Source organism: Hyperoodon ampullatus (assembly GCF_949752795.1).
Source record: "Hyperoodon ampullatus genome assembly, chromosome: 1".
NCBI classification, from domain to species: domain Eukaryota; kingdom Metazoa; phylum Chordata; class Mammalia; order Artiodactyla; family Ziphiidae; genus Hyperoodon; species Hyperoodon ampullatus.
The window spans coordinates 26432321-26457480 of NC_136914.1; the positions used below are offsets into that span (position 1 = coordinate 26432321).

At 41.7% G+C, this 25160-nt stretch overlaps 2 protein-coding genes across 6 annotated transcripts in view; one reads left to right on the plus strand and one right to left on the minus strand.

Moving 5' to 3' along the window:
* The window catches only part of HERC3 (HECT and RLD domain containing E3 ubiquitin protein ligase 3), a gene marked incomplete at both ends in the record, with an annotated part of 127916 nt that overhangs the window by 11109 nt on the left and 91647 nt on the right, over nucleotides 1-25160 (minus strand). The gene's annotated exons all lie outside the window — the stretch shown is intronic.
* Nucleotides 20814-22000, plus strand: NAP1L5 (nucleosome assembly protein 1 like 5; the record flags this gene model as incomplete). The annotated part of the gene is made up of 1 exon (XM_079717340.1): nucleotides 20814-22000. The coding sequence occupies one exon, from the start codon at nucleotides 20814-20816 to the stop codon at nucleotides 21375-21377; it is 564 nt and encodes a 187-aa protein (XP_079573466.1). The 3' UTR covers nucleotides 21378-22000.

Sequence of the window (25160 nt, forward strand, 5' to 3'; positions counted from 1 at the left end):
TAATCTTTTCTCTCTGATTCCTCCAGAATTTGGAAACTCTTAGTATTCTTATTCTCATGGCAATATTATTATTTGCATAAATTCAATAAGAATCTGTTCTCCTTATAACAGGAGATATAACAGGAGATAACTGGAAACACTGGCTACATTAATGACTTTGGATGGAATGTCATATTTGAGACTATGCAAAAATCAGACATGACCAAACAGCTTTAAAGAACTGAGGTGGACTTTATGGAACCAAAAAGCCTCTTGGAAAAACAACCTAGTACTTTGCTTACAGGATTCCCGGAAGCCTTATCAGGTGAATAAGGGAGGCCACTTCCTGGCAGGTGTATGGATCTCAAGGTATTCTGTGGACCTTGAGAGGAACCCACCCAAATCTGTAGGTATTGCAGGCAGAATCTGATGCCAAGTCCTTGGCATGGCTTTTCTGGCCTTGAGAGACCTTTGAAAAGTTCAGTCTGAGATCCCTTATGAAAAGTTCCAGCAAAAACAATTTCAGAGAGCCTATGTGATCTTAATTTGGCTATGTGTGGCAGAAATGAGGGTGATTTTAGAGAGAAAAAAATTGTTTCAGTAGGTATTAATTTCTAGTGTTGTTAACTGTCTTTGTGATTTGTATTTACTGCCTGAGACTCAACTTCCTAGACTCCTTGTTACTATGTTGCATTATTGTAAGATTTAATTGAACTATTACAAAGGACATTCTAAATTTGTTTCTGAAGCTTATCACAGTAATCTATCTTTGAATAAAGACAGATGCCCCCTGACCTGCAACCAAGAGATAATATACTGGAAAGACATCATTTAAAGGACTCTCTCCAACCTAGATGAAAGGACCCTTATCAGGTACTCACAACTAGCTCATGCACGGTGCAACTAAAGGGAACTGATTCTTGGATTCCTATTTCCCTCTGAAGAAGGGGCCCTGCACCAGACTGGTCTATAGAGAGGACTGCTGGCCTCAAAATCACCTTAAAACAATGCTCAGAGGAGAAACTACACCCACAGGACAAGAAGACAATATCAGAAGTAGACAGCTATACTAATATGCCAGACCAGACCCATATGATCATTTATAGTGTTTTCTTGATTTCTTAAGACTTCCGCACATGAATCAAATGTTTTCTATCATGGCACAATCCTATACAAATTTCAAAATTCAATCTGGGGCTTCCCTGGTGGTGCAGTGGTTGAGAGTCCACCTGCCGATGCAGGGGACACGGGTTCATGCCCCGGTCCGGGAAGATCCCACATGCCGTGGAGCGGCTGGACCCGTGAGCCATGGCCGCTGAGCCTGCACGTCTGGAGCCTGTGCTCCGCAACGGGAGAGGCCACAACAGTGAGAGGCCCGCGTACCGCAAAAAATAAAAATAAAAATAAAAAAATTCAATCTGATATTTGGGTTTGTGGTCACTTATCTACAGCCAGTACTTCAGGTTTACCTTGGTGGATTTCTTCTCTCCAAGGCTGTAACTGGATGGCCCTTAGAAAATTTATTTTAGAAGAAAGAAGTTGTAGGGCCACTATTGATATTACTGCATGGGAACCCCGCACTTGGCCAATCAATCATACTTTTTCCGGCCCTGGCCAAAAACATGAATTCTCTTTTAAAGTTACTCAGGCTCAATCAGAGCAATGAGCTAAATTTCAGTCAAAGAACATAACTTCCCAATTATTAGAAGGGACCCTCCCTCAGTTACAGGATGGATTTATATGGCTAACACTGGGCTATGGTCATTTAAGTTTATGGCCCCCCTATGTTGGGAACAGTTAAATCTTATTAAAGATAATCAGCCAAATAACACTAGAAAATTAGGCTGAATGCCTTATGAAAAACGCCAACAAATCATTTCCCTTAAAGATAGCAACTGGTATACAAGAGGCTGGGTCAGGTGACCAGGAATACTGGGTTGCACCTAATGGAATTCAATAGCTTTGTGGCACCAATTTCTGTCCCTGGCTTCTGCCAGATGGATAGGCAGATGTATCCTAGGATTCCCTTGGGCTCAAGGCCGTAAGTGTTCCAATTTAGATATGACTCCAGCAAATCTACAATGTATACAAGGCTGACAGATCAAGAGATCTGTATTTCATTGGTATGACCATTTAACAGCTATTTTTGTGCCTTCAGTAGGACTGGAAGATGTAATCACCCACATCAAAGCCTTGACCAAGTTCACCCAATAGGCCTTAAACGACAGTAATCAGGCTATGAGCCTATTGAATTCTGAGATCTCTATGATGAGAAAAAGCAGTATTACAAAACACATGGCCCTTGATATCTTTACAACATCTCAAAGAGGCAGGCACCTATGCCATAATTCAAACTGAATGCTGCATTTTCAAACCAGATGAATACTCTAAAGTTACACATTTAATGACTCACATGAAGAATCTGATTTCTGCCTTAAGTGATCCACTTCCTTGTCTTGGAGATCTTTTAAGGAGCCAGTTTGGTTCTGGAAGCTCATGCTCAAATCTCTACTTAGGATCTTATTAATGTTACTAGCTATATTACTTACATCCTGTATAAGGTTGTTGTTTCTTGCATTACCCAATGTGTAACAAGGTCTTGGGCAAAACTAATGATGGCTCAACATCTTGAGGCAATTCATCACACATACAGCCCTATACAAATTTAACTGTAATGGTGCAAATCTAGATTGAGAAAAGGAACACGGGAAAATATATCCTATATCTTAATAGACTGGTAAGACAAATGATCCAGAGAATTTTTAAGTTATTAACAGGGCCTAATCCAGAAATAGCACATTGAGTGGCCTATCAATGACATCCTGGCCTGACCTAGGAATGAGCCTTCTTAGTGCTGTGGGACAAACTGGTCACAAAATGCCTCCCAAAACTTGGTTAAACTTACGATCAAAAGGGAGGGAGTTGGGCTTCCCTGGTGGCGCAGTGGTTGAGAGTCCGCCTGCCGATGCAGGGGACGTGAGTTCGTGCCCCGGTCCGGGAAGATCCCACATGCCGTGGAGCGGCTGGGCCCATAAGCTATGGCCACTGAGCCTGTGCGTCCGGAGCCTGTGCTCCGCAACGGGAGAGGCCACAGCAGTGAGAGGCCCGTGTATCGCAAAAAAAAAAAAAAAAAAAAAAAAAAAGGGAGGGAGTTGTAAAACAAAGAATGTTGCCTGCCATCCAGGATCAAGTCATCTGCTACTGCAGTCACTGGCCTATAGTAAACACTGAAAGGAATTCAGGACAAAAAACAAAATGAAACATTCTGTGTTTTGAATATATGGGCCCCTAGATAGTTAAGATACATATCTAAGGAAGAATTTCAATGACCCCAGATTCTTGCACCTTCCCATATATAGATAAGCAATTTTTTGTGTAATTAGCAGTAATCTTTTACCAAGATGTACACTTGACTACATGTATTTCCCAGCCAAAAAATTCATATACCCTGGCTCCTCCCCTACTTCTTTAGAGCAATTTCTCAGAGTTATCTGAGAAGCTGTCTCCAGGGCTAGCATCCTCAGTAAGGTCCCTGAATAAAACTGAAACTCACAGCTCTCATGTAGTGCATTTTTTAATTCTGTCAACAGTCAATAACATTTTTCTGGTACAACTGCCTAAGAAAAGCACCATCAGCGTGAATTTTTTTATTATAGCCTGTGATGGTTAATTTTATGTGTCAATCTGGATAGGCTATGGTGCCCAGCTGTTTGGTCAAACCTCACTCAAGACGTTGCTGGGAAGGAATTTTTTAGATGTGATTAACTTTTAAATCAGTAGACGTCGAAGTAAAGCAGATTAGTCTTCCTAATGTGGGTGGCCTCATCCAGTCAGTTGAAAGCTTTGAAAGACTAAGGTCCTCCAAAGAAGGAATTTGGCCTCCAGACTGCCTTCTGACTCAAGACGGCAACATCAACTCCTGCCAGAATTTTCAGCCTGCCATCCTGCTCTGAAGACTTCTGACTGGCCAGCCCCACAGCTGCACACACAGATCCCTTAAAATCAGTTTTCCTCGTGTGTGTATGTGTATGTGTGTGTGTGTGTGTGTGTGTTACTGGTTCTGTTTGTCTGGAGAACGCTAAGACACATTTAGGTACTAGGAAGGGGGGTACTACAGTAGCAAATATCTAAAAATGTAAAAGTGACTTTCGAATTGGGTAATAGGTAGAGGCTGGAAGGGTCCTGAGGCAGTGATAGAAAAAGCCTAAATTGCCTTGAAGAGACTGTTCATAGAAGTATGGACATTAAAGGAGATTCCAGTGAGGGCTCAGAAAGAAAAGTGGAGAGCTGTAGAGAAAGCTTCTACTATCTTAGAAAATACATATATTAAATCATAAACAGAATAATGCTAGGAATATGGATATTAAAGCACTCTGGTGAAGTCCCACATAGAGATGAAGAACACATTAATATTTGGAAATTTGAAAATGACAATCTTGTTATAAAGTGGCAGAGAACTTGGCCAACTTTTGTTCTAGGGTTTTATAGAAAGTAGGACTTCTAAGTGATAAACCTGGTTATTTAGTAGAAGAGATTTCTGAGCCAAGTATTGAAGGTGTGGTCTGGTTTCTTCTTATAGTAAGATCCAAGAGGAAAGAAATAAATTAAAGAGGGAATTGTTAAGCAAAATAGAACCAGAGAGGAGACCTTCAAGATGGCGGAGGAATACGACGTGGAGATCACCTTCCTCCCCACAAATACATCAGAAATACATCTACATCTACACGTGGAACAGCTCCTACAGAACACCTACTGAACACTGGCAGAAGACCTCAGACCTCCCGACTCTCAGACCTACCTGGGTAGGGCAAAAGAAAAAAGAAAAAAAAGAGACAAAAGAATAGGGACGGGACCCGCACCAGTGGGAGGGAGCCGTGAAGGAGGAAAGGTTTCCACACACTAGGAGCCCCTTCGCGGGCGGAGACTGCGGGTGGCGGAGGGGGGAAGCTTCGGAGTAGCGGAGGGGAGCACAGCCACAGGGGTGCGGAGGGCAAAGCGGAGAGATTCCCGCACAGAGGATCGGTGCCGACCGGCACTCACCAGCACGAGAGGCTTGTCTGCTCACCCGCCGGGGCAGGCGGGGCTGGGAGCTGAGGCTCGGGCTTCGGTCGGATCCCAGGGAGAGGACTGGGGTTGGCGGCGTGAACACAGCTTGAAGGGGTTAGTGCGCCACGGCTGGCCGTGAGGGAGTCCGGGAAAAAGTCTGGAGCTGCCGAAGAGGCAAGAGACTTTTTCTTCCCTCTTTGTTTCCTGGTGCGCGAGGAGAGGGGATTAAGAGCGCCGCTTAAAGGAGCTCCAGAGACAGGCACGAGCCGCAGCTAACAGCGCGGATCCCACAGACGGATGTGGGACGCTGGGGCTGCTGCTGCCGCCGCCAAGAGGCCTGTGTGCGAGCACAGGTCACTGTCCACACCTCCCCTCCCGGGAGCCTGTGCAGCCCGCCACTGCCAGGGTCCCGCGATCCAGGGACAACTTGCCCGGGAGAGCACACGGCGCGCCTCAGGCTGGTGCAACGTCACGCCAGCCTCTGCCACCGCAGGCTCGCCCCGCATCCGCACCCCTCCCTCCCCCAGGCCTGAGTGAGCCAAAGCCCCCAAAGCAGCTATTCCTTTAACCCCCTCCTGTCTGAGCGAAGAACAGACGCCCTCCAGCTACCTACAGGCAGAGGCGGGTCCAAATCCAAAGCTGAACCCCGGGAGCTGTGCAAACAAAAAAGAGAAAGGGAAATCTCTCCCAGCAGCCTCAGGAGCAGCGGATTAAATCTCCACAATCAACTTGATGCACCCTGCATCTGTGGAATACCTGAATAGACAACGACTCATTCCAAATTGAGACGGTGGACTTTGAGAGCAACTGTAGACTTGGGGTTTCCTTTCTGCATCCAATATGTTTCTGCTTTAATGTTTATCTTAGTTTAGAATTTAGAGTTTATCATATTTGGTAGATTTGTTTATTGATTTGGTTGCTCTCTTCCTTTTTTTTTATACATAGATACATATATCTTTTTCTGTTTCTCTTCTTGTGAGTAAGTATGTGTATGCTTCTTTGTGTGATTTTGTCTGTATAGCTTGCCTTTAACCATTTGTCCTAGGGTTCTGCCCGTCCATTTTTTTGTTTGTTTTTTTAGTATAATTTTTAGCACTTGTTATCATAGGTGGATTTGTTTTTTGGTTTGGTTGCTCTCTTCTTTCTTTCTTTTAAATTAATTTTTATTTTTAAGAATATTAAAAAATTTTTTTATTTTAATAACTTTATTTTATTTTTTTTTCTTTCTATCTTATTTTTCTCCCTTTTCTTCTGAGCCGTGTGGCTGACAGGGTCTTGGTGCTCTGGCCAGGTGTCAGGCCTGTGCCTCTGAGGAGGGAGAGCCGAGCTCAGGACACTGGTCCACCAGAGACCTCCCAGCTCCACACAATATCAAATAGCGAAAGCTCTCCCAGAGATCTCCATCTCAACACTAAGACCCAGCTCCACTCAACGACCAGCAAGCTACACTGCTGGATACCCTATGCCAAACAACTAGCAAGACAGGTACACAACCCCACCCATTAGCACAGAGGCTGCCTAAAATCATAATAAGGTCACAGACACCCCAAAACACACCACCAGACACAGACCTACTCACCAGAAAGACAAGATACAGCCTCATCCACCAGAACACAGGCACTAGTCCCCTCCACCAGGAAGCCTACACAACCCACTGAACCAACCTTACCCACTGGGCGCAGACACCAAAAACAACGGGAACTACGAACCTGCAGCCTGCGAAAATGAGACCCCAAACACTGTAAGTTAAGCAAAATGAGAAGACAGAGAAACACACAGCAGGTGAAGGAGCAAGATAAAAACCCACCAGACCTAACAAATGAAGAGGAAATAGGCAGTCTACCTGAAAAAGAATTCAGAGTAATGATAGTAAAGATGATCCAAAACCTTGGAAACAGAATGGAGAAAAAAACAAGAAACATTTAACAAGGACCTACAAGAACTAAAGAGCAAACAAACAATGATGAACAACAAAATAAGTAAAATTAAAAATTCTCCAGTAGGAATCAATAGCAGAATAACTGAGGCAGAAGAACGGATAAGTGACCTGGAAGATAAAATAGTGGAAGTAACTACCGCAGAGCAGAATAAAGAAAAAAGAATGAAAAGAATTGAGGCCAGTCTCAGAGACCACTGGTTCAATACTAAACATACCAACATTTGAATTATAGGGGTCCCAGAAGAAGAAGAGAAAAAGAAAGGGACTGAGAAAATATTTGAAGAGATTAGAGTTGAAAACTTCCCTAATATGGGAAAGGAAAGAGTCAATCAAGTCCAGGAAGCGCATAGAGTCCTATAAACGATAAATCCAAGGAGAAACACCCCAAGACACATACTAATCAAACTATCAAAAATTACACACAAAGGAAAAATATTAAAAGCAGCAAGGGAAAAACAACAAATAACATACAAGGGAATCCCCATAAGGTAAACAGCTGATCTTTCAGCAGAAACTCTGCAAGCCAGAATGGAGTGGCAGGACCTATTTAAAGTGATGAAAGGGAAAAAACCTACAACCAAGATTACTCGACCCAGCAAGGATCTCATTCAGATTCAACAGAGAAATTAAAACCTTTACTGACAAGCAAAAGCTAAGAGAATTCAGCACCACCAAACCAGCTCTACAACAAATGCTAAAGGAACTTCTCTATGCAGGAAACACAAGAGAAGGAAAAGACCTACAGTAACAAACACAAAATAATTAAGAAAATGGTAACAGGAACATACATATTGATAACTACCTTAAATGTAAATGGATTAAATGCTCCAACCAAAAGAGACAGACTGGCTGAATGGATACAAAAACAAGACCCATACATATGCTGTCTACAAGAGACCCACTTCAGACACAAACAGACTGAAAATGAGGGGATGGAAAAAGATATTCCATGCATATGGAAATCAAAAGAAAGCTGGAGAAGCAATTCTCATAACAGACAAAACAGACTTTAAAGACTATTACAAGAGACAAAGAAGGACACTACATAATGATCAAGGGATCGATCCAAGAAGAAGATATAACAATTTTAACTATTTATGCACCCAACATAGGAACACCTCAATAAATAAGGCAAATGCTAACAGCCATAAGAGGAGAAATTGACAGTAACACAGTCATGGTAGGGGACTTTAACACCCCACTTTCACCAATGAACAGATCATCCAAGATGAAAATAAATAAGGAAACACAAGCTTTAAATGACACATTAAACAAGATGGACTTAATTGATATTTATGGGACATTCCATCCAAAAACAACAGAATAAAATTTCTTCTCAAGTACTCATGGAACATTCTCCAGGATAGATCATATCTTCTGTGACATACTTGGTAAACTTAACAAAATTGAAATCGTATCAAGTATCTTTTCTGACCACAATGCTATGAGACTAGATATCAGTTACAGGAAAAAAAATCTGTAAAAAATACAAACACATGGGGGCTAAACAATACACTCCTTAAAATCAAGAGATCACTGAAGAAATCAAAGAGGAAATAAAAATATACCTAGAAACAAATGACAATGAAAACACGATGACCCAAAACCTATGGGATGCAGCAAAAGCAGTTCTAAGAGGGAAGTTTATAGCAATACAATCCTTCCTCAAGAAACAAGAAACATATCAAATAAACAACCTAACCTTACACCTAAAGCAGTTAGAGAAAGAAGAACAAAAAAATGCTGAAGTTAGCAGAAGGAAAGAAATCATAAAAATCAGATCAGAAATACATGAAAAACAAATGAAGGAAACAGTAGCAACGATCAATAAATCTCAAAGCTGGTTGCTTGAGAAAATAAAGAAAATTGATAAACCATTAGCCAGACTCATCAAGAAAAAAAGGGAAAAGACTCAAATCAATAGAATTAGAAATGAAAAAGGAGAAGTAACACCTGACACTGCAGAAATACAAAGGATCATGAGAGATTACTACAAAGAACTATATGCCAATAAAATGGACAACTTGGAAGAAATGGACAAATGCTTAGAAAAGCACAACATTCCGAGACTGAACCAGGAAGAAATAGAAAATATAAATAGGCCAATCACAAGCACTGAAATTGAGACTGTGATTAAAAATCTTCCAACAAACAAAAGCTCAGGACCAGGTGGCTTCACAGACGAATTCTATCAAACATTTAGAGAAGAGCTAACACCTATCCTTCGCAAACTCTTCAAAAATATAGCAGAGGGAGGAACACTCCCAAACTCATTCTATGAGGCCACCATCACCCTGATACCAAAACCAGACAAAGATGTCACAAAAAAAGAAAACTATAGGCCAATATCACTGATGAACATAGATGCAAAAATCCTCAACAAAATACTAGCAAAGAGAATCCAACAGCTAATTAAAAGGATCATACACCATGAGTAAGTGGGGTTTATCCCAGGAATGCAAGGATTCTTCAATATATGCAAATCAATCAATGCGATACACCATATTAACAAACTGAAGGAGAAAAACCATATGATTATCTCAATAGATGCAGAAAAAGTTTTTGACAAAATTCAACACCCATTTATGTTAAAAACCCTCCAGAAAGTAGGCATAGAGGGAACTTACCTCAACCTAATAAAGGCCATATATGACAAACCCACACCAACATAGTTCTCAATGGTGAAAAACTGAAACCATTTCCACTAAGATCAGGAACAAGACAAGGTTGCCCACTCTTACCACTATTTTTCAACACAGTTTTGGAAGTTTTAGCCACAGCAATCAGAGAAGAAAAAGAAAGAAAAGGAATCCAAATTGGATAAGAAGAAATAAAGCTGTCACTGTTCGCAGATGACATGATACTATACATAAAGAATCCTAAAGACGCTACCAGAAAACTACTAGAGCTAATCAATGAATTTGGTAAAGTAACAGGATACAAAATTAATGCACAGAAATCTCTTGCATTCCTATACACTAATGATGAAAAATCTGGAAGAGAAATTAAGGAAACACTCCCATTTACCACTGCAACAAAAAGAATAAAATACCTAGGAATAAATCTATCTAAGGAGACAAAAGACCTGTATGCAGAAAACTATGACACTGATGAAAGAAATTAAAGATGATACAGACGGAGAGATATACCATGTTCTTGGATTGGGAGAATCAATATTGTGAGAATGACTATACTTCCCAACACAATCTACAGATTCAATGCAATCCCTATCAAACTACCAATGGCATTTTTCACAGAACTAGAACAAAAAATTTCACAGTTTGTATGAAAACACGAAAGACCCTGAATAGCCAAAGCAATCTTCAGAAAGAAAAATGGAGCTGGAGGAATCAGGCTCCCGGACTTCAAACTACACTACAAAGCTACAGTAATCAAGACAGTATGGTACTGGCACAAAAACAGAAATACAGATCAATGGAACAAGACAGAAAGCCCATAGATAAACCCACGCATGTATAGTCACCTTATCTTTGATAAAGGATGCAAGAATATACAATGGAGAAAAGTCAGCATCTTCAATAAGTGGTGCTGGGAAAACTGGACAGCTACATGTAAAAGAAAGAAATTAGAACACTCCCTAACACTATACACAAAAATAAACTCCAAATGGATTAAAGACGTAAATGTAAGGCCAGACACTATAAAAGTCTTAGAGGAAAACATAGGCAGAACACTCGATGACATACATCACAGCAAGGTCCTTTCTGACCCACCTCCTAGAGAAATGGAAATAAACAAATGGGACCTAACGAAATTTAAGAGGTTCTGCATAGCAAAGCAAACCATAAACAAGACAAAAAGACAGCCCTCAGAGTGGGAGAAAATATCTGAAAATGAAGCAACTGACAAAGGATTAATCTCCAAAATATACAAGCAGCTCATGTAGCTCAATGTCAAAAAAACAAACAACCCAATCCAAAAATGGGCACAAGACCTAAACAGACATTTCTCCAAAGAAGATATACAGATTGCCAACAAACACATGAAAGGATGCTCAACATCACTAATCATTAGAGAAATGCAATTCAAAACTACAATGAGGTATCACCTCATACCGGTCAGAATGGCCATCATCCAAAAATCTACAAACAATAAATGCTGGAGAGGGTGTGGAGAAAAGGGAACCCTGTTGCACTGTTGGTGGGAATGTAAATTGATACAGCCACTATGGAGAACAGTTTGGAGGTTCCTTAAAAAACTAAAAATAGAACTACCATACGACACAGCAATCCCACTACTGGGCATATACCCTGAGAAAACCATAATTCAAAAACAGTCATGTACCACAATGTTCACTGCAGCTCTATTTACAATACCCAGGACATGGAAGCAACCTAAGTGTTGATGAATGGACAAAGAAGATGTGACACATATATACAATGGAGTATTACTCAGCCATAAAAAGAAACGAAAATGAGTTATTTGTAGTGAGGTGGATGGACCTAGAGTCTGTCATATAGAGCGAAGTAAGTCAGAAAGAGAAAAACAAATACTATGCTAACACATATATATGGAATCTAATAAACTAAAAAATTGTTCCGATGAACCTAGGGGCAGGACAGGAATAAAGACGCAGACGTAGAGAATGGACTTGAGGACACGGGCAGGGGGAAGGGTAAGCTGGGACAAAGTGAGAGAGTAGCATTGACATATATACACTATCAAATGTAAAATAGATAGCTAGTGGGAAGCAGCCACATAGCACAGGGACATCAGCTTGGTGCTTTGTGACCACCTAGAGGGGTGGGATAGGGAGGGTGGGAGGGAGAAACAAGAGGCAGGAGATATGGGGATATATGTATATGTATAGCTGATTCACTTTGTTATAAAGCAGAAACTAACACACCATTGTAAAGCAATTATATCCCAATAAAGGTGTTAAACAAAAAATAGACATAGGGATAGTTAAAAAAAAAAACAAAAAAAAAAAACAAGAACTAGAACTTGAAGGTTTGGAAAATTTTCAGACTATCCATATATCATGCTCTGGAAAAAAGCCAAGGGTGTGGCTGAACAATGGTTTGCTGAAGAGATCAGGCATGTGGCTCATGGATCAATCATGTCAGCAGAATCCAGGAACAGAGATGTGGCTATCCAGGAAAGATCTGTGGAGGACCCTCCTGTCTGATGGCTTGGACCCCCATGAATTGCCTGGGAGGCCAACAAGGTTTATAGGAATTTTATACCAGCAGAAACACTGCCAGCTTGCACTGAAGGGGCAAAGATGGTAAAAAATGAAGAAAGGCTGTCAGGATTCCACAGGTGTGAAATGAGTCAGCAGAGCTAACTGGCTGTGAACAAATGTTATCTTTCGAGAAAAGGGAAGAATGACCCCAATGGCAGATAAGAGTCCAGCAGGGCTATCACTGCCACCATGGGCATAGGTCCAGGAACAAGGCCGGAACTTCCATGGCTCCAGAAGCCAGGACTACTATCCCAGTGGGCCAGAGGACAGAGCACGGAGCCAAAGAGGATTGTTCTCCAAGTCTTAAAATCTAATGAGTAGGGGACTTCCCTGGTGATCCAGTGGTTAAGAATCCGCATTCCAATTCAGGGGACGTGGGTTCAATCCCTGCTCAGGGAACTAAGATCCCACATGCTGCGGGGCAACTAAGCCTGCGTGCTCTAGAGCCCATGTGTCGCAGCTACTGAGCCTGCACACTCTGGAGCCTGCACGCCACAACTAGAGAGAAGCCCGCACACCGCAACAAAAGATCCCACGTGCCGACGCAGCCAAATAAATAATAAATAAATATTTTAAAAATATCTAATAAACAGAATGGGAGAAAATATTTGCAAACGAAGTGACTGACAAAGGATTAATCTCCAAAATACATAAACAGCTCATGCAGCTCAATATCAAAAAAAACCAAACAACACAATTAAAAAATGGGTGGAAGATCTAAATAGACATCTCTCCAAAGAAGAGATACAGATGCACATGAAAAGATACTCATCACTAATTATCAGAGAAATGCAAATCAAAACTACAACGAGGTGTCACCTCACACCGGTCAGAATGGCCATCATCAAAAAATCTACAAACAATAAATGCTGGAAAGGGTGTGGAGAAAAGAGAATCTTCCCACACTGTTCATGGGAATGTAAATCGGTACAGCCACTATGTTCCTTAAAAAACTAAAAATAGAGCTCCCATATGATCCAGCAATCCTACTCCTGGGAACATATCCAGAGAAAACCGTAATTCAAAAAGATACACATACCCCAATGTTCACTGCAGCACCATTTACAACAGCCGGGACATGGAAGCAACCTAAATGTCCATCAACAGAGGAATGGATAAAGAAGATGGGGTACATATATACAATGGAATATTACTCAGCCATAAAAAGAATGAAATAATGCTATTTGCAGCAACATGGATGGACCTAGAGATCGTCATACTGAATGAAGTCAGAGAAAAACAAGTATCATATGATATCACTTATACATGGAATCTAAAAAAATGGTACAAATTAACTTATTTACAAAACAGAAATAGAGTTACAGATGTAGAAAACAAATTTATGGTTACTGGGGGGAAGCTGGGGGATAAATTGGGAGGCTGGGATTGACATAAACACACTACTTTATGTAAAACATAACTAATAAGAACCTACTGTATAGCACAGGGAACTTTACTCAATACTTTGTAATGACCTATATGGGAAAAGAATCTGAAAAAGAGTGGATGTATGTATATGTATAACTGATTCACTTTGCTGTACAGCAGAAACTACACAACACTGTAAATCAACTGTACACCAATAAAATTATTTTTAAAAATCTAATGACAGAATGGCCATTATCAAAAAAGCTAAAAACAATAAATGCTGGAAAGGGTGTGGTGAAAAAGGAACCCTCCTACACTCTTGGTGGGAATGTAAATTGATACAACCACTATGGAAAGCAGTATGGAGGATCCTTAAAAAACTAAAAATAGAACTACCATATGACCCAGCAATCTCACTACTGGGCATAACCCTGAGAAAACCATAATTCAAAAAGAGACATACACTCCAATGTTCATTGCAGCACTATTACAATAGCCAGGACATGGAACCAACCTAAGTGTCCATCGACAGATGAATGGATAAAGAAGATGTGGTACATATATACAATGGAATATTACTCAGCCATAAAAAGAAATGAAATTGAGTTATTTGTAGTGAGGTGGATGGACCTAGAGTCTGTCATACAGAGTGAAGTAAGTCAGAAAGAGAAAAACAAATACCTTATGCTAACACATATATATAGAATCTAAGAAAAAAAATGGTACTGATGAACCTAGTTGCAGGGCAGGAATAAAGAGGTAGACATAGAGAATGGACTTGAGGACATGGGCTGGGAGAGCAAAGCTGGGGTGAAGTGAGAGTAGCATTGACATGTATATACTACCGAATGTAAAATAGTTGGCTGGTGGGAAGCAGCAGCATAGCACAGGAAGACCAGCTGGGTGCTTTGCGATGACTTAGAGGGGTGGGATAGGGAGGGTGCGGGGGAGGCTCAAGAGGGAGGGGATATGAGGACATGTGTATGCATATGGCTGATTCGCTCTGTTGTGCAACAGAAACTAACATGGTACTGTGAAGCAATTATACTCCAATAAAGATGTATTAAAAAAAAAAACTAATGACATTTGCCCTGCTAGGTTTATAATTTGCTTGGGACCTCTGGCCCCTTTCCTCCTCCTTTTAGAATGAGAATGTCTTTCCAATGCCTGTCCCACCATTGTATTTGGAATAATCTGTCTGGTTTCACAAGTTCACAGGCTACAGAAGAATTTTGTCTCAGGATGAATCAAACCTTAAGTCTCACTCATACCTGACTTAGATGATATTTACATGATACATTAGTCCAGACTCTCCAGGGAAACAGAACCAATAGGAAGTGTGTGGGCATATGTGTATATACATATATAAATAGAGAGAGAGATTATAAAGAATTAGTTCATGCAATTATAGAGGCTGACAAACCACAAGATCTGCAAGCTGGAGACCCAGGAGAGCAGATGATGTACTAGTCCAAAAGCAGGCAGGCTCGAGACCCAGGAAGGGCTGCCTTCAGAGTCTGAAGGCAGGAAAAAACTGATGTCCTGGGGCTTCCCTGGTGGCGCAGTGGTTAAGAATCCGCCTGCCAATGCAGGGGACACGGGTTCGAGCCCTGGTCCGGGAAGATCCCACAGGTTGAGGAGCAACTAAGCCCGTGCACCACAACTACTGAGCCTATGCTCTAGAGCCCACGAGCCACAACTACTGAAGCCCACATGCCACAAGTACTGAAGCCTGCGCGCCTAGATCCCGTGCTCTGCAACAAGAAGCCACCGCAATGAGAAGCCCACGCACCACAACGAAAGAGTAGCCCCCGCTCGCCGCAACTAGAGAAAGCCCGTGCACAGCAACGAAGACCCAACACGGCCAAAAATAAGTAAGTAAATTTATAAAAAAAAAAAAAAAAAAAAAAACTCATGTCCCAGCTCAAAGGCAGTCAGGCAGGAGGAGTCCCTCTTACTCAGCCCTTTTCTTCTATTCAGGCCTTCAACTGATTGGATGAGACCCATGCACATCAGGGAAGGCAATCTGCTTTACTCAGTTTCCTGATTCAAACGTTAATCTCGACCAGAGACATCTTCACAGACATATCCAGAGTAACGTCTGACCAAACATCTGGGTACTCCATGGCCCAGCCAAGGTGACACATAAAACTAACCATTACAGAAGAGACTTTAGATTTAGAGTTGATGCTGGAATAGGTTAAGACTTTGGGGGATGCTGGAATTGAGTGAATGTATTTTATAGGTGAGAAAGACATGAATTTGGGGGGGAGGCAGAGAATAGTGCGTTATGGGCTGCGTCTCCCTAAAATTCATATATTAAAGTCCTAACCCCCATTACCTCAGAAGGTGACCTTATTTGGAGATAGGGTCTTTACAAAGGTTATCAAGTTAAAATGAAAGTATTAGGGTGGGTCCTAAGGCAATGACTGCTATCTCTATCAAAAGGGGAAATGTGCACACAGACCTGCATAGAGGGAAGACAATGCGAAGAGACACAGGGAGAAGACAGCTATCCACAAGCTGAGGAGAGAGGTCTGGAGTAATTCCTTCCCTCACAGCCCCTGGAAGGATGCAACCCTGCCAACACCTTGGTTTTGGAGTTCTAGGTTCCAGAACTGTGAGACAATAAATTCCTGTTTAAACCACTTAGTCTGTAGTATTTTTTTTACAGCAGCCCTAGCAAACTAATACACACTCTAATCTCTACCTGTCAATTAGTACTGCTCTCACCACATTCTTTTCTTTAATAATGATCATTAACAGTTACGGAGTGTTTACTAGGTGCTAGTCACTGCAACAAGTACTTGGATACACGCTATCTCAGTGAATATTCAAGGCCACCCTTTGAGTAAACTTTACGGTATAAGAATTGTGACTCAATAAAAATAAAAACAGTCAAGAAAAAACAACTTTTTTGAAGTTCATGTGATCATTATTCCAATTTCACAACTGAATTCAAGAAAACAACTAGTATAAGGGCAGAGGGGCAGAAACTGAAGCCAGATGTCTGAGTACAGACCTGTGCTCTCAACCCCACCTCATCAAAGTGCCCTCCCTACCCCGCCTTGCTTGCTTCCAACGTGACAGCTGTGTGAGAAATTACAGTATGCCAAGATAAGGACTTCACAGTGAGACAGTTCATCGTGCTATTCACAGCTATGTGTTACCTGCAGCCCCACAGTACACTAGAGTCCACAAAGCCCATAAAATGAGACAACTCTTAATGAGTTAATTTTTAAACACACAAATTTTAAAAAGCAGGTACGATATGCATGGCCAAGGGTTTTCAGAAGTCTGAATCCAAACTGTGGTAAGGGTCTTTTTAAAAGCTTGTCAAACCGATTCTGAAATTAATATAGAAAGTCAAAGGAACTAGAAAAGCAAAACAATTTTGAAAAAGAACAGAGTTAGCCAACTTGAATTACCTAATTTCATGACTTATTATTATAAAGTTACAGTTATCAAGTGTGGTATTGGTGAAAGGACACATAAATCAGTGCAACAGAACAGAAAGTCCAGAAATGGATCCACACGTACATGGTCAGTTAATTTTTGCCAAATTTGAATGAGCAATTCTGTGGAGAAAGGATAGTATTTCCAATAGAAGTCGTACTGCATCAACAGAATATTCATATGCTAAAGGTATATATCCCTATACCTGACACCTATTTAAAAGTTAACTCAATATGGATCGGAGTCTAAAAGTGAAACTTTAAGTTGTAAAACTTCCAGAAGAAAACATAAGACCAAATCTTTACGGCCTTGAAGTTGGCAAAGATTTCTTAAATATGACACCCAAAGCATAATCTATAAAGAAAAAGTTAATAAAATGGATTTATCAAAATTTTAAATATCTGCTTTTTGAAGACACTATTACAAAAATGAAAGACAAGCCCCAGATTGAAAGAACGTATTTACAAAACACATATCTCACATAGGACCTGTACCCAGAATATATAAAAACATTAAAAAATTAATGAGCAAAAACTTCAGTTTAAAAAATGGGCAAAAGCTCTAAACAGACATTTTATTAAAGGAGATGTATGAGTGACACATAAGCACGCTGGAAGATAACATCTTTAATCATCATGGACACATACACAGCTCTGAGATGAGGGGACGAAAAACCAACAATACCAAATGCTGGTGAGGGTGTGGAACAACTGCAACTCTCCTGCACTGCTAGTGTGAAGGCAAGGGAGACAGCCGCTGTGGGAAACACCGTGAAGTTTCTTATAAAGTTAAACCCACATTTACCGAATGACCCAGCAATTCCACTTCTAGAAACTTAACCAAGAGAAATAAAGACCTCTGTTCACACAGAAATCTGCTGATGAATGTTCACAGCAGCATTATCTGTAATCACAAAAAAAACTGGAAATAACTCAAATGGGAATATTACCCAGTAATAAAAAGGAACAAAGTACTAACACAGTATACGGAACACCACTGATGAATCTCAAATTCATTATGCTGAGTGAAAAAGGCTACACACATATGATTCCATTTATGTGACGTTCTGGGGAAAAGAGAGAATTACAGGGACGGATCAATGGCTGCCAGGTCGGGCAGGAAGGGAAAGACCAGGAGCGTATCTGGGCAGGTGAGGTTACTGCTCTGCAGTTCCGTTACTGTAGTGTTTACCTGACTCTGTATGTCTGTCAAAGTATCCTAAAAAGGGTAAACTTTATTGTAAACAAATTATATCTCAATACAGACTTAAAAAAAAAAAAAAGAGTAGCCTTGAGACCGGCTGGGACCCTTTGCTGCAGTGCTGGCACCTCGACAAACATCCCCTCCAGCAGCAAAATACAAAGAAAGCAGAAGGGACTAAAAATAACCGCATGCATGCCCAGCTGGGGCAAATTACGAACAAGGTACAAAAAGACCAAAATCCCAACGTCACTTCTGAGAAACCAGGAGCAAAAGCAGGGTACTGCGCATGCCCCCTGCACACAGACCCACCAAGGGGCTGGGCAGACCAGCGAAGCTACCCCTCTGGCCTGACCCCTGGACCCCTTCCTACCCTCACCCCAGATAAGGAACCCGCTCACCTCCCCGCTTAGGGAATGAAAAGGGAAACTGTTAACGTGCTTTAGCTCCCTTGTGCTGTAGCACTAGTCCCAATAAAGCCTTGCTTGAATTTCTTACCTGGCCTCTTATCAGCTTCTATTGATGAGGAGTCCAAGAACCCCATAGCTCACGGCGAAGTTTAAAATTTTTTTTTAAGATGGCAACATAAAAATCCTAAAAGACGGGCACACCCTGGTTGTCTCAAGCAAGTTAAGTTAGTTAAGTAGATTTGAATAAAGTTTGGGTCTTGTTTTGTTTTGTCTTTTTAAAGTATGTCAAAGCTTCTATACTACAGGAGTTTGAAGGCCTGGTTTCTGCCCAATTCTGCCAATCAGGTGATACATAATTGTAAGAGAATATTTATTTCATTTTCTTCTTCTGCTTCTAAGTTCCTTATTTTTAAAAATGAGAAAAGGCATTCCTAACCTCAAGGTAGCTTTAATTGGCTGATCCTATACATATTCCATACATGATATATGGAATATGTATACGATCAGCCAACTAAATACAGATATATTATTACAGCAAATTCAGTCAGAGTTAAGATTGAAATTTAAGGAAAAAAACCCCAGTCATTACAAATGCTAACAGGGAAGCAGACAATAAATTATCTGGAAAGGAATTAAGAAAGTAAGTAATACGAATCACAAGTACCAAAAAAAAAACTAGCATGTTTGCTAATGGGAATATATTGGGCCTTTTATAAATAGTAACTTTCTTTGGGGATGGGCACAAAGATGTCCTTCTGTAAGATAATTTGAATTTGAATTTGTGGATTAATAAATGCAATTTAATTATTTTGCAAACAAAACACTTACCAAGTGCCCACCAAGTGTCAGCACTAAGTGCTTTACATATTATTAACTAATATCCGCAAGAACCAAAAGACGGCACCAAATGTACTTAGGGAAGTAATTTCCCTACAGTCACAGGTTTTATGGAAAAGCTTCAGCAAGTCCCAGTATAACTGATGAAGGAAAAGCATTTATATCAGTCATGCCGAATTTGAAACCATTCCTGAAGAACCCCTGTAAAGATCGTTTGCGTTCCATACCTAAACGATGTGCCCTTATCCTTATTCAAGAAGCTATCGTTCTGATTTAATAAATGAGGAACTAAAGTCTCTACTCACGTGGCTATTAGAGAACAAGAGTTCGGTATTTAACAGCTTTTCTTCATGTTCTCATACACGAATCACCGGTAAGAGCCACAGCACAGGTGCTGAACGTGCCTCGGGGACAGTGCCTGTGCGTGCGTGTGTGCCAGCGCGTCCCCAAGGAACGGCAGTCCTAAACACATGCTTCAGGCCCGGGAAGGCAGGGGGCCCTCGGCCCGGGCCTCAGGGCTTACACGGCCTTGCTTCCTTTGGCCCTCCTGCCGCTTCATCCCTCCTGACAGGACAAGGGTTCCGAGGACCCTTCGAGAACATTCCAGGATACCATAGTGCCAAGATTCCCTATCCAAACGGCTCCAAAGCTGCTTCCAGGGTCCGTCTAGCTGAGAGAAGACCCTGCCACCAATATATATGCTGCTAGGCTGGGAAAGGGCCAAGAGGGGCTGCTGGGGGTGGGGGGCATGTAAACTGCACTATTCCCGTCCCCATCATCACACGCACCCAGGTCGTCAAGGGGGTGGGATGGAGCCCGCTCTCCCCGCGCCTCCACTTTCCGGAAAAGAAGTCAATGAAATCTCAGGTGCTTAAAGACGGCTGGCTCCCCAAGAGTAAGCCAGAGGTGCCCTGCCAACAGCAGCCCAACGCCAGCTAAGGGGAGATGCAGACAAACGCCAAGCCAGGCGCACTGGCGGATGGAGATGAAGCCCTGGGCGGGCTAGAGGAGCACGCCGGCCAAGGCTGAGCCCTTCCCCGCAGCGGATCCCCACTCTACTGCGGGGGAGGCGTGCGCGGGCGGACGGGCAGGGTTGCTAAGAAACGGGTCCGGACGTCGCCCGCAGTGCGGGGAAACGGCAGCGCAGCATCAGCGGGCGTCTGGCTGGCGCGGGTCGAGGGCCCGACCATCAGCTGATTCTGGGGAGCCAGTCAAGCGCCCGCGGGGGCAAAGGGCGGGGCCGCGCCAACGTCCCGGCCGCGGCCGACGTCAGTGCCGCCTGCCGCTTGCCGCTTGCCGCAGGATCGCTGGGGCGCAGCTCGTGGGCAGCTCTCCGCGGGAGCCACCGAGACCTCTGCGCTGCTCCGCGAACATGGCCGACTCGGAGAACCAGGGCCCCGCGGAGCCGAGCCAGGCGGCGGCGGCAGCGGCAGAGGCGGCGGCGGCGGAGGAGGTAATGGCGGAAGGCGGTGCGCAGGGGGGAGATTCTGACAGCGCGTCCGGCGACTCCGACGGCGCGGTCGGTCAGACGGCTGAGGAGCCCCAGACGCCTGCAGAGAATGCACCGAAGCCTAGAAATGACTTTATCGAGAGCCTGCCTAACTCGGTGAAATGCCGAGTCCTGGCCCTCAAAAAGCTGCAGAAGCGGTGCGATAAGATAGAAGCCAAATTTGATAAGGAATTCCAGGCTCTGGAGAAGAAGTATAACGACATCTATAAGCCCTTACTCGCTAAGATCCAGGAGCTCACCGGTGAGATGGAAGGGTGTGCATGGACCTTAGAGGGTGACGACGAGGAGGAGGAGGATGAAGAGTACGAGGAGGAGGAGGGAGAGGAGGAGGAGGAGGAAGAGGGAGAGCCTGTGACGGAGGCGGCGGCCGCTGCCGCCAAAGATGAGGGTCCCCACTCTGCAGTGTCTGATGACGCCCAGAAATAAGCGGGGGCAGAGATTGCAGAGGAGAATGACGACGCAGATTAAAAACCCCGATTTTTTTTTTTTTTTTTTTTTTTTTTTTTTACACATCAGTGGACTTGAAAAGGCTCAGGTTTTGGACCAAAGTACAATGTGAATCAATTCTGACATTCCTAGAATCATTAAATCGACGCAATCACATTCTGGCCAGCCCATTTCAAATCTGAACACCAATATACGAAAAGGTGTTGCAAACGAGTTAAATTTAAAATGGTTTTTTCATGATCTCTTCTGCGAGGACTGGAGTTGAGACTTCCTAAGGGTGTCAAGTAGATGTGAAGTAAAGAACGTCACTTTGAAACCCTCTGATCACACTGGCATCACACTACGCACAGAACACCCAAGCCGAGACTGAACATGTACTCAATGCCTAATTCTTCCATTTCTTTAGTCCTGCATTTTTCCAGCGCAGAAGCAGCAGAACCCAAGAAAAATCTCATCTTTAAGACTTTGCTTTCGTAACCCAGACATCAACTTTACACTTCAGAGAAGCGTGATGGGACGGAGGAAGCCCGGGACGGAGGAAGCCCGTGCCGGAGATCATGACAGTACTGTTAATGAGGCCCAGAAAACTGCCACTTCAAATTCTAAAGACTGTCCTGAATACTTGGTTCTGAGAAGGAGGGTGTATAACCTGTACACTATTGTCAACATATGTGTTCATTATTTACAGTCTCGTGTTTATGTGTTTTCTTGGTAGTGTCTATTTACAAAGGTGTTAAAAAAAACACCAATGTTTAAGTATTGATCCCTTTATCTAGCATTTTAGAAATATTAATTTACTTGAAAAGGTGTAGAATCTAGTAAATTCTGTAAAGCATGTGTATCCAATGTTATGTTGGATCCTTGTGATGTCTTTTTGTCTTGTAGCTTTTAGAATGTAGCTGTGAAAATTATCAGAACTCTTCACGGAAGCTAATGTGTGGAAAAAATATATACTTGAAGAACCAATCCAACTGTGTGTCCCCACCCCCAGCTCAGAAGTAGAAAGGGTTTAAGTTTGCTTGTGTTAGCTGTGCCTTCATTATTTTGCTATGTAAATGTGACATATGAAATATAAAATGGTGCATAATCAAATTTTTCTGCTTGAGAACAGACTGTCATACAGTAAAGGATTTTTAGGAGGACACATTTAATGTAAAGACTCTTAGCTTCTTTGTGGGTTTTGAATTGTGTGATCTATAAAGAAATTTAAGCATAACGTTGTTTACCACTGTGGTGTTAATAAAACAGTATTTTCAAAAAACAAAATGACTCATACCCTGACTGGAATCAAATCCCAGCTCTGCCTCCTATTAGCAATGAATCTTGGGCAATTACATTAATCTGTGTTCAGTTTCTCCTCATCTATAAAAGGGGATAGTAACACTCCCTTCCTCACAGGTTATTATGAAGAACAAACTAGTTAATTTACATAAATCCCACAGACCAGTGTCTGACCCTAAGGGCTCAAGATATTTTAGCTGTTATTATTATGGTTATTATTATATGAAAGATAAAGATGATTTGAAATTCAATCCTCCTAAATTACGAAAGAAGAAAAAATACATATTATATTCCTAAGTTCATGATATTACTGTTAAAGAAGTGGCCTTTAATTCATAAACACAGGTAGTTCAATAAACTGTGTTTTGTTTTCCTCAATATAAAAATCAGGTTTTGGGGCTTCCCTGGTGGCGCAGTGGTTGAGAGTCTGCCTGCCGATGCAGGGGACACGGGTTCGTGCCCCGATCCGGGAAGATCCCACATGCCGCGGAGAGGCTAGGCCCGTGAGCCCTGGCTACTGAGCCTGCGCGTCCGGAGCCTGTGCTCCGCAACGGGAGAGGCCACAACAGTGAGAGGCCCGCGTACCCCCCAAAAAATAAATAAATAAATAAAATAAAAATCAGGTTTTGATTTCTTCCCAGAAAAAGACTTTAATGTGACATTAGGCATATATTAAAAAGTCTATTTCAACTTTATATTTGGGCATTCTAAATGAAGTATAAAATTGAAGACCCGCCCAAAATTTTAAACACAGACGTGTTTTCTTCCATTTCCCTTAAGGGTTAAAATTAGAAGCAATATTAGACTGCTTTACCTTAGGGAATGGAAGGAAGCTCTGACCTGTTGCTAATGGCAATAGTTGAGTGAAACCTTAATGTATTATTAATCTTCCTTAGGGCCAGGACAACAAAAAGAGAAAATCAAAATAATGTATTACATAAGTCAATGATTATCTTAATCATGATTATCTGAAATAGAAGGGAAAAATCTAAAAAAATTCAATATTCATTTCTTATCCCTAGGAGTAAGAGACTGTCATTTAATATTTTTCTAGATCCCACAAAAAAGCAAAACTGAATGAAACAAATAAGGTGTATAGTTAGTGGGGGGGGGGAATTTATTTTCAGGCATGTGATTACACATAGAAAACCCAAGACAATCAACTGAAAGCTATCACATTCACAAATTTGAGGAATAGACCAAACATATAAATATATAAAAACCAATAACTATTTCTAGGCACTACTAATGATAAAAATATATGCAAAGGGCTCTCTTTCACAGTAGAAATAAGAAACCAAAATATTTATAAAAACCTCTAATAAAAATGTACATAACCAAAGAAAAAAAAACCCGTATCACAAAGAAATGTAAAAGAGGCCTTTGGAAGGTGAGATTGAATATCACAAAAGTGTCAATTCTTCCCAAATTAACTTTTAATTTATTACACTTCAAATCAAAACCCAAACTGGATCTGGAACCATATAATTACCCTAATCTTCACCTGTAAGAATAGGAAAACAATTAAGATTTTTACCTTAGACCAGACACAAAAAAGTTTTTTTAATTGAAGAAAATATATTATTAAGTATCAGTTACTAGACAGGGAAAGGTTAAATTGAGAATGATTTAAGACCAAAAGAAATAATCGACGGGCACGACAACACAAAAATTAAGAAGTTTTAGAGATTTAAACAGACTCCACATTTTTAAAAGTAAACAGCAAACTGGGAATAAAATCTGCAGTAAATACAGATGGCAAAGGGTTAATAGTCTTAATATAATAAAGAGTTGATACAAATGATATGAAAATCATATCATCTTAATAGAGAAATATGTAAAGGACATCAGCAGACGACTTTAAAACAGGGAAATACTGCAACCCTGTTTGGGGCAGCAAGACATGTCCTGAAAGGGCAATACTAAGTGGACCAGGCCTCCAGCAAGGTCTGGAGGATATGCATGCCGAGCTGTGTGCTCTGGCCAGCAATCTTTCTTTCACTTATGGTAGGACTTTAGCTGTGGGATTTTCTAGCTACCAGTCATACCACTGTTGGTTACTTTTCTCAGGATAAGGCACATATATAATGCCCTTCATAAGGTCAAACAATTTCCACCATTTTCCTAACTGGGTTGATCTTTCCCCTCTGTTTCCTGCATTGCTTATTTGATAGTTCCTCAGGCAGACATAAATCTTGTGTGTTAACATGTAGCAGGATACCCTCCCTTGAAGGCAGGTCAAACACTCTTACTCATAAACCGTTTTTCATCCATTATAGGCCCAAATTAGTAAGCAATGCACAACGTAACTGGCAGAAAGAAAGGCAACTGTGTATTACACATTCAACTCAGTCTCTAAGAGCATTATGCAGAAGACTGCAGCATGCCCACGCTCCCTGCCCAAGCACATCACAGCAGCTCTCCGAGGGTTTACAATTAAGCGTACACAGACACATTTGCATGTGCACACACACAGACACA